We start from the raw sequence: 10,506 nt of genomic DNA, 5'->3' as shown, positions 1-10,506 counted from the left end.
TTTTAAAAGAAAAAAGATCTTAGAGAAGCAGAGTCTCCTCATCATAAGATTCTGAAAATCTGGAAACATCTGTGTGCAGCATGCATTCATGACAGTGTCATCGAAATCACTGGACGTGCTCAGGAATACTTCCAGAAATCATCGCCTGATCTCCCTGCCATCCACAAATGCAGGTCAAAGTTCCCACATGCAAAGGAAAGCCACGTGTGAACATGAACCAGAAATGCCACCGTCTTCTCCGGGCCAATGCTCATCCAAAATGGACTCAAAGTTGACAACTGTTCCGTGGTTAGATGAAGCAAACTTTGAAACCGTTTTTGGAAATCGTGGACGCTACATCCTCCCAACCAAAGAGGAGAGGGAGTATCTGTTTTCATCCCTTGTTCAAAAGCCTGCATCTCTGATGGTAAAAGGGTGTGTATTGGTGCCTATGAAACTGACAACGGGCACATCTAGAAAGGCACCATTGATGCTGAAAAATATTTATAGAATAGAATAGAAAAATACTTTATTCATCCCCCAATGGGGAAAATTCAAATTAGTCAAGTAGCTCAAAAATTATTAATATTTACAATGATTGTATATTAACAACAACAATAATAATACAAATTCTAATAAAAATACTACTACTAACTAATAATAATAATAATAATAATAATAATGATAATAAATGACTAAATAAATAAAATAAAAAAATTAATCAATCAATTTGAGAAGAACTCAGCAGTCACTGTTAAAAAGCCTTATGGCTGTGGGAACAAAGGACCTTCTGAACCTCTCAGTCCTGCTGCGCAGAGAGATGAGCCTCTCACTGCAGCTGCTCCTCTGTCCTGTCAGGATGCTGTGGAGAGGATGTTTATTATTCTCCATCACAGAATCTAACTTCCTCCTCATCCGTTGCTCCACCACAGCACCAAGAGGGTCCAGCCTTCTGCCTACAACAGAACCAGCCTTTTTCACCAGTTTGTCCAGGCGCCTACAGTTTTTGTCTGTAGTGCAACTCCCCCAGCAAACAACAGCATAGAATAGTGCACTCTCAATGATGGTGTGATAAAACATGCACATCGAATCACTGCAGACATTGAAGGACCTGAGCAGTCTCAGGAAGAAGAGACGGCTCTGGCCCCTCCTGCACACATTACATTACATTACGGTCATTTTGCAGACGCTTTTAACCAAAGCGACTTACAATTAGTGCGTTCAACATCAGTAGGCAAAAGAACTTCAGGTCACAAGAAATCATAAGTGCATTTCCTTCCAATACCAAACAGCTAAGAGCAAAACTAGTGCTAGAGTAAGTGCAATAAGTCAGCCTCTCACCAACTGCACACCAGTCACAGCGGGGTGGGGATGCAAACCCTGGTTCGGGTAGGGGAAGAAATAAAAGAGGTAAGAAAAGCAGGAATGGGATGCAAACCCTGGTTCGGGTAGGGGAAGAAATAAAAGAGGTAAGAAAAGCAGGAATGGGATTCAAACCCTGGTTCGGGTAGGGGGTAATGAAAATATAGAGGGTGCCAGTGGTGGAGGAAACAATAAGTGCATAAGGAACTAGGACGGAGCAGGGTAATGTTTCCTGAAGAGGTGGGTTTTCAGCCTGCGGCGAAAGATGGGCAGCGACTCAGCTGTCCTGATATCAGTCAGGAGATCGTTCCACCATCGGGGTGCCAGAACAGAGAAAAGCCGTGACCGTGTTGATCGTGCGCAGGGACCCCTGAGTGACGGGGCAGCCAGGCGCCTAGTGGCCGCGGGGGTGTAGGGCTTGACCATAGCCTGGAGGTATGAAGGAGCTGTTCCTTCCACTGCCCTGTAGGCCAGCACCAGAGTCTTAAACTGGATGCGAGCAGCTACAGGGAGCCAGTGTAGAGAGCGGAGAAGGGGAGTGGTGTGGGAGAACTTGGGGAGGTTGAACACCAGACGAGCAGCAGCTTTCTGAACCAGCTCCAGAGGTCTGATGGCAGAAGCCGGGGCACCAGCAAGGAGGGAGTTGCAGTAGTCCAGGCGGGAGATGACAAGAGCCTGGATGAGCACCTGTGCTGCCTTGTCGGTGAGGAAGGGGCGAATCCTCCGGATGTTGTAGAGGAGGAATCGGCAGGAACGGGTCACTGATGCGATGTTTGGCGAGAACGACAGTTCGTCGTCCAGGGTCACACCCAGATTCCTCGCGGTCCGGGTTGATGTCACCACAGAGTCATCCATGGTGATGGCCAGGTCTCGGAATGGGCAGCCCTTCCCCGGGAGAAACACCAGCTCAGTCTTGTCCAGGTTGAGCTTAAGGTGGTGCATCGACATCCACCCCGAGATGTCTGCCAGGCAAGCAGCAATGCGTGCTTCCACTTGGGTGTCAGAAGGGGGAAAAGACAGAATCAGCTGGGTGTCGTCTGCATAGCAGTGGTAGGAAAAGTTATGGGAGTGGATGACAGAACCAAGAGATGATGTGTAGAGGGAGAAAAGAAGAGGACCCAGGACCGAACCTTGGGGAACCCCGCTGGTGAGCCTACGTGGCTTTGGTTTTGGTGGTGTTCAGGGGCAAACAGTTATTTTTGGTCCTGTCAATAAAGGCCTCGACAAGGTCCCTATACTCCTTCTCCTGTCCACCATGCACACATGCCACAACAGCCGTATCATCAGTATACTTCTGTATGTGGCAGGACTCTGAGTTGTACTTGAAGTCCGATGTGTACAGGGTGAAAAGAAAAGGAGCTAAGACAGTACCCTGCGGAGCCCTAGTACTGCATTCCAGTGTTCCAGAAACACATTTCCCCATCCTGACATACTGTGGTCTGGCAGACAAATAGTCTATAATCCATGATGTCAGGGAGGGGGCCACACCCATACCTAGAAACTTGTCTTTCAGTATGGGAGGCTGTATGGTGTATTATCTATTATAGGTTTTAAAGCAACATACGCTGCCAAAAAGCATGAACACATCACCCCAGTAATCATCTCCATTAGATTTTGAATTGATTTTAAAATCTTACCATTTTCCTTCAAAGCCGTGGTCCCCCGGCACCACTGCTTAAGAAGGTTGGTGATCTGGTCCCGGTCATAGATGGCTGTTCCATCTCTCCATCACCACAGGTACGGAAGCTGGGTGTCATCCTGGACTCCACCCATTCATTTCGGTCCCACATCAAGAGTATCACTAAATCTGCCTTTTTTCACCTTAGAAACATTTCAAGACTCCGGCCCTCACTATCCGACTCAGTAACAGAGACCTCATCCACTCATTTATCTCCTCCCGTCTGGACTTCTGCAATGGTGTCCTGTCTGGGCTACCCAGTAAGGCCCTTGATAGGTTGCAGTATGTTCAAAACTCAGCTGCCAGGTTGCTAACTCACACCAAGCCCTGGCAGCACATCACCCCCATCCTCAAGCAACTTCATTGGCTCCCAGTCAAAGCACGCATCACCTATAAAATCCTTCTCTTGACCTACAAATCTCTCCACTCACTTGCACCTAAGAACATCTCTGATCTCCTCCACCCCTACTCCCAGTCACAGCTTCTGCGCTCCTCAGACAAGGACCTACTTTCCGTTCCTCGAACCAGACTAAAAACATATGGAGATAGGGCCTTCTGTTCAACTGCCCCTACCCTATGGAACAATCTGCCACTTCACATCCGTTCTGCTCCCTCTCCACTACAGTTAAAAAATAATCTAAAAACACATCTCTTCTCCATGTCCTACTCTTCTTAAACCCACCCACGCTGCCCTACCCTTCCCCCCTTCTTTTCTCTTGTTAAGCGACCTTGGGTACCCTGAAAGGTGCTATATAAGTCCAAGTTAGTATTATTATTATTAAATGGCCTTGTCCCCAAATACATCTAAGACTTATTGTCCTGGTAAGTCCCCTTCCAACTATTTAGATTTACCAACAGTGTCCGGCTGACTATTCCCAGGCTTCCTTTCCTTTGTAAATCTGAAACCAGCTAAGATGGGAACTGCAGTCGTTCTGATTATTTGTCCTGTCCATGTTTGTCAAGTCAAAACTCCAAATGCGATGGCATTCCAGAAATTGTATCCACTGTAACCTATAATGTGAATAACACTTAACATAGTTTTTCAGCTGACATGAATGACACACGTTTTTGTCAACAAACTTTTATTAATTAGTTGAGGGATACTAATGCACAAGTAATACAACAAGTTTGGGAGAAAAATTGTAACAGTTCAGATGCAAAGGAAGCGTTGGTTCCTTCGACGATAGGTACTACACAGCTTAATTTCAGATAAGAAAATCTTTTTATCGGTTACCAATGTATCATAAACAGTCAGAAGCTGCAACATTATCTCATAAAGTTCTTAATAGTTTCACCACAATGGCCCAGACCAACAGAGCTGGATGCCATATCCTCCTTTTCAAGTAGGTAGAATACAAAACAAACCACTGTTGTCAAAATAAAAGGGTAAAATCTTCAGCCCGTCGAAGGGGATAGCTAGGGATTCACCTTGGTTTTGGAAATAACATTGCTGACAAAGGGAAGACACTTGAGCCTCCTGTTTCCCCAGGTACAAAAGTCACACCACACACAGTCCAGGTAACTAGAAAGCTCCAACAACACTCCTATTTCAAGCCTATTTCATGTTATAGTAAGTGCACTAAATACAGAAACAAACACACATACATATGCATTGTTGCCCCATATTCAATAGATAATAATAAAGGACTCTCTCAATTGGTTTTCCATTATGTATTGAACATAAAAAAAAAAGCTCAATTTACTGTATGTGCATCATCATAATGGATAAAATAACAGTGTATGCCAACACATAGGCCTAAAAGGTTTCTTCGTAGTCTACTAATTTTTTTCAACTTTTTTGTGTAGAATTTATAATTAGCAAAAAAGCATTTTCAAAGCAAACAACAAAAGAAAAAAAAGGAGTGGAGGGGGTGGAAAAAAGCCATATGGTTGTGAAAAGACACATCTATATGAAAATATTAGCAAGCTAACAAAATCAGCTAAATATGGTGTATTGCTGTACTCTAACATGTTGCAGTTAGCTCACACTGCGGGATAGATATGCGTTTTTCCCCGTCATAGGAAGACAGATAGTAAAGGGTGTGATAAAATATAAAATACCCACTGTTAAAAGCAGTGCTAAACTATCATATTGCAACACCAAAGCTTGTCAGGTAAACACAGTCAATGTCACGTCTTCAATGAAACATGAAACAAGCAGCTGATGAACTGATTCTGTGCCACAGCATAACACTCGACAAGTGTCACCATTTCTAACATCCAGTCATTACAAAGGTGCTAGCTGTTCAATACACTCACACACACCCATACACACACACATGCACTCACACACACACACACAAGGCCTGGACAACTCATTGAAAAGGTCCACGAACCAATCAGTGCTCATCTAACTTATGCTCTTTGTCAGCCGAACCTCGTTTGGAGATAAAAGTTCCAACAAACTGAAACGCGTGCATAATCGTCCCCACCTGAATCGCCTCCATCGTCTTGATTAGTAATGAAGGAATTCAGATTGAATCTTTGCTTTACGTTATAAAAAGTCACAGCGCAGGAACGAAACCACCCGGAAAACACGCACGCCTCTTAAATCCAATATTTCTTGAAAATGATCTGCTGACATCAGTGCTTGGTTTTTAAAGATGACTTTGACATTTTGGTGCAAAATTCGGACAACTTGCCAGTAAGGAGAACACGGCGGATGGATTAGTAGACTTGAGTGAGCTTTATCAGGTCCTTAAGGTAAAGTGGCAAATAAAGCACCCTTATTATCTCACCAGGATATTCTCTTCACATCACAATTTTATACAAAGCTATCAGATTGCTATCTAGGCAATACACAATAGAATACAAAATAGATTCATGATCTGGTTTTTTTTGTTGTTATATTTTTTTTGTTTTTTTTTTTAATGCAAGCAAGTCATTATTTTAAGGACATAAACTGCACACATAAATCAAATATTTATGGAGTTTTCATTGGCTCAAATTGTTAATACAACTGTGGATTCAAGTATCTACTTTAAACACGTTAAAGTGAAAATATGCTCTCCTCTTAAGTAATTAAGTTATTTAATCAATTTACAAATCTGAAGCTAATCTAACATGAAGTGACAGAGGACACTTAAACTTCTACAAGACCAGTTATGGCTTTCTGGGGTGAATCATAATTATACTGTCGATATAGTTAATGTTAATGATGCTACTTTTGTGTAGCTTTTCATCGGATTAAAGTATTTCAAATCCTGTACATCGGCATGGTTGACTACACCTGGAGTGCAAAAAGACAAGAGAGGATAAAGAAGGTCAGGGGTTAAAGTGCATGGCAATAACTTCTAAGCTTCTAGGAATTCGTTCATATAAATTATTTTCTGTAAATCTGAATTAGCAATTTTCCTGCTTAATAAATCCATCTCTCTATACAAGATTGCAGCTTCACTCTATCCTCAGCTTAGATTCGAGGTGAAGCGGCGGCCAAAAGTGCAGCCTCCTTTGAAATGGCGTCACATCATTTGATTGTGCTGTAATGGCGCAACAAGCTTCACAAAAAAATAAAAAATAAAAATCTTCCTTCTGTCAAATTTTTAGCTTTCATTAGACTTATCTTAGAACGCTTCAAGGTTTTGGTTTTTTTTTTTGTTCAAAAATCAGTTAAACAATGTCACAGTCAATATTGTTGTAGCCAACTTAAATATGTAGTTTTACTAATTAAAATTGAGGTTTTTGGGGTATTCTGCTCGTGAATTTGACTGAACACTTGCCTATGGCCGTCGAAGCAGATACCTTTCTTCTCCTCTGTGGGATTGCGTGGAACGGGACTAACAACTGACAGACATTGTAGCTTATGTGACATTTGCTTACAGGAAACATGAACAGTAAAAAAAGAAAATAAAAAAAAGTTAAACTAAAAGCAAAAAATTCAAACACCATTGCACTACAGCACACTGCAACAAAGAAAATTCTGACTTATTAGGATCCAGTCGGACGTGTCAGGCTTGAATATGACAGATGGCATCATTGCTTTGAGTATATAGATATATAGATATAGATACTGTTTATGTACACCGTACAGTATTTCAGTGAAAAAAAATGTAAAAACATTAGCTTTCATTAAACGACTTCACCATGCTAATAGATTTTCCTTTTTAAAACCTCTCAAACACGACATGAAACTTGCAGAGAAAATCGCTCTCATTCATTTGGAATACTACCTCTGTTTAAAAAAATGTTATCCATGTTAAGGTCTGGATTTTATCTTGCGAGTACAGAAACTGAAATGTGTGCCTTAAAAAGGAGAAAAAAGTGGAATGGAGGAATATAACATTACAGTTCTGATTATTGTTAACACCAGTGCAGGCATAAACTCTGGGATCGCAAACCAGGATTTGAAGACTGTATTCATTTTTACTTCTTAATGGTTGACTTGGCTTTCTTCTCAGTGCCAAGTCGTCCTGGAGTCAGTGAGGTCATTTGGCTTCCTGGCGTATCGTTAAGTAACCGTCCTCTCCTGCTCCAGGGTCGACAGAAGCAGTGCTACTCTGAAAAGGAGAGCCTCTTGGGTTTGTTTCGTCTGCTGGCGGAGGGGATGGGCTGTCTGTTCTGGCCTGGATAAGCACTGTCCGTCCGGTCGGGGATCAAGGTCGGGGACTGTGCTGGGCCAGAGGGAGGGGTAACGCTGGGGGCTGAGTTTTGACTGGTCACGAGTAATTCAGTTTTGGTTTGAAGAGCCTCGTCTGTGGAGGGGAGCTCTTTTGGTTTGCGGCCCCTCTTCTTACTGGTGGTGGCACCGTTCCTCACCTCAGTTTTGATCCCATTGTTCTCCAGCACTTTACTCTTGTTACTTGCCACCACTTGACTGGCTGCTGCGCGAAACCAGTTCTGGGGGCAAAAAAAAAAAAAAAAAACAACACACACAGCAATCAACCCAGGATCTGAACAGGGTACAGGAGCATGCATATAACTGTATTCATGTCTAAATATAGTTCAACAGAGCCCCTGAAAATGATTAGTTATTGGAGATATTAATCTTTACAGGGACAATATAATTCATCTTTACATATTATGCTGTGTAAAAACTGGACCCATAACCCAGAGTGTTAAATCATAACTGAGTGTTTCACACACACACACGACATTAGAAGAAAATAGAGTAGTATAATGTACAAGCAAGATCTTTATCAACTTGTTCTCAGACTTAATGATGTTTGCACACCACAGGCATAGTGTTTCTCCACACTTTGAAGGGATATTCTAGTTTTTGTCCATTTACTTACTTTTTAAAGTGGGCTTGTGTGAAGTACTTATGTATACTGCCTGCAGTAGACAGTAGTTAGAGCACTTTCAGTTTGGAAGGCACTGAGCTCTGAACTCTGACCTCAAGAAAAAGCTAATTTTCGACATCTAAAATAACTCAAACTTCAAAATTGTTATTGGCTTTGAGCGAAAACTGTATGTAGTGGGTTTTGCACGGAGCCGCTTTTGCATCAAACAAATTTTCTGAAACAGAGAATATGTCTAGCATACACTTATCGCATACACAGTGGCAGGTCAACACAGGATTGTGCTGACATTTTTTTCATGTCACCAGGGTTCAACGTCTCCCCCGTTAACCTCGACTGTGGACTGCATGTGGTTCAAGCTTGTGCTACGTTAAAAGGAGTTTAACATGTTCAGCTGCTCTCAGAGCAAGTGGGAGCAGTGCATGTATGAAAGGGGCTTCGGTAATATAAGGGGCTGTTTGATGGCTATTTGTGACATTTTCTCGGAGTGTAACCCACCTGTGAGTGTGTCTTACTGATGTGGTACTTGACACCACTCTCTGAGCTGAACTCCTTCTGACAGATCAGACAGGTGTACTTTCCCATTTCCCCACCACCCTGCAAACACAGACCGGTACAAAAGATGTACACACATATTTATATATTCCTTTCAAATCACACGAGACAAGGACAAAGACTCTTTTATGTGAATATGTTCTAAAACACTAACAAATATAAACAGGCACAGTGATTCTTTCTCATCTATCCTTTATTTCAGGGCAATTTCATTTTCAATTGTTTCTTATCTCCCTTTTTTTGTGTTTTTTCTGCATGTGTGTGTGGGTTTTGCTGTGATGTATTACACTGCACTGTTTTCGAATGAATGAATACAGTACATGCAGACAGCAGAGGCAAACAGCTTCACAAGCATGATGTTTATGCCCAGAGAACTCATTAGAGTTAAAAGTAATCAGATGCACGGATATACTGCAGATGTGGGTTTGTACCTGGCTGCAGTTGGCGAGGTGGGCCTTTAGTCCGGACACACTGGAATAGATAGCTTCACAGTTCTGGGACAAAGCAAAATAAAAAGCGAGTAATCGAACCAACTCAGTCAAAATTCCTGTGGAATCCTTACCAATATCATAAACCTAGTTCACAGTGTAAAGCCAAATTCCTGCGTTGCTTTAATCATTCATAGAGATTAATATTGTGTACATGATGATCAAACTTGTGAATGCTCTTACTGCATTTGTGCAGCAGATGAATCCCTTCTCCTTGACTTGGTTCTTCCAGGCCTCTAATAGCTCCGGGCTGAAGTTGGGGAGGCCAGGACGAGTGTAGTTTAACTGTACAAAAGATGGCAGTTTTATAAGCAATTTCGCTTGTTTTTCAGATTCTACTGGGATATGTGTCATTGCGTAACCCTGTTTGTACCTCTGCCTGTATGTGAGGAGGTCACTCATGTGTTTACTGTATATCTACAGGTTTAGAAATATATGTGTTGTGCGCTTACTGCATCCACTCTGTCCTCACCCTCTTGCTGTCAGGCACCAGGTCATCCTTGATGCGCCGCTTGGTGCCCCAGTCTTTGGCCAGCTCATCCTCTGCGATCTCCTGCAGGTGGAACACTGCCACCTGAGCTGACCGCCGCCTGACTCTGCCACTGGGAGTCCTTTCAAAGTCCTCCCCGTGGCTTTGAATTTGTGCTTCTTTTTCTTTGTCTCGCCCCCCCTGCTTTTCCTTTTCCCTCTCCTTCTCCCTCGGATGGCCGGATGGTGCCTTCTCCTGCCAGTCTTTCCTCTCAGACTGGATTTGCTCTTTCTTCTTGCCTCCTGGTGGAAACTCTTCAGAGACCACCTTGAGATACAGAAAGACATATTTTTGAGATGAAAATGCGATGAAAATCTGGATCTTTTATTGTCAATCTATTAAAAAAAATATTATCAACAGCATATCTTTTATCATAATGACTACCATTGCTTCGCAAGATAACCTTACCCTCTCCTTTCCAGTATTGTTGTTGGTGTCAGTGTCAGCGGTGGTTGCGGCTGTTATGATGGTGGTGATGGTCGGGGGGTGTTCGGTGCGTACGTGGTAATCTCTACCTGCCTTGGAGCGGTAGTTTTTTCCACAGTGCTGGCACAGAAACACAGGCTTCTCATCATCAGAAAGCTCTCTTCCGCAACGTTGCTGGTGATACTGGTAGCCCAACAGACTGGCAAAGTGGGCTGAACAGCCCTGTATATGTATGTGCATGTGTGTGTTTGG

The 10,506-nt window shown here is 42.7% G+C and overlaps 1 protein-coding gene across 3 annotated transcripts in view; it reads right to left on the bottom strand.

The window, feature by feature from the left end:
- Window positions 1–4,084: 4,084 nt before the first annotated feature.
- znf512b (zinc finger protein 512B) overlaps window positions 4,085–10,506 on the bottom strand; it is a 34,315-nt gene continuing 27,893 nt past the window's right edge. For all 3 annotated transcript variants that reach the window (XM_075474672.1, XM_075474671.1, XM_075474673.1), the window contains 6 exons: window positions 10,237–10,476; window positions 9,772–10,095; window positions 9,483–9,584; window positions 9,243–9,305; window positions 8,755–8,853; window positions 4,085–7,855 (listed from right to left, as the gene is read on the bottom strand). In XM_075474672.1, coding sequence (XP_075330787.1) covers window positions 7,511–7,855; window positions 8,755–8,853; window positions 9,243–9,305; window positions 9,483–9,584; window positions 9,772–10,095; window positions 10,237–10,476 — 1,173 coding nt within the window. In that variant the 3' untranslated portion in view covers window positions 4,085–7,510. The remainder of the gene's footprint in view (window positions 7,856–8,754; window positions 8,854–9,242; window positions 9,306–9,482; window positions 9,585–9,771; window positions 10,096–10,236; window positions 10,477–10,506) is intronic.

This window comes from Odontesthes bonariensis, chromosome 10 (assembly GCF_027942865.1).
Source record: "Odontesthes bonariensis isolate fOdoBon6 chromosome 10, fOdoBon6.hap1, whole genome shotgun sequence".
Lineage (NCBI taxonomy): Eukaryota > Metazoa > Chordata > Actinopteri > Atheriniformes > Atherinopsidae > Odontesthes > Odontesthes bonariensis.
Note: the sequence above shows the minus strand (reverse complement) of the source record. Positions and strands in the feature narration are given on the sequence as shown.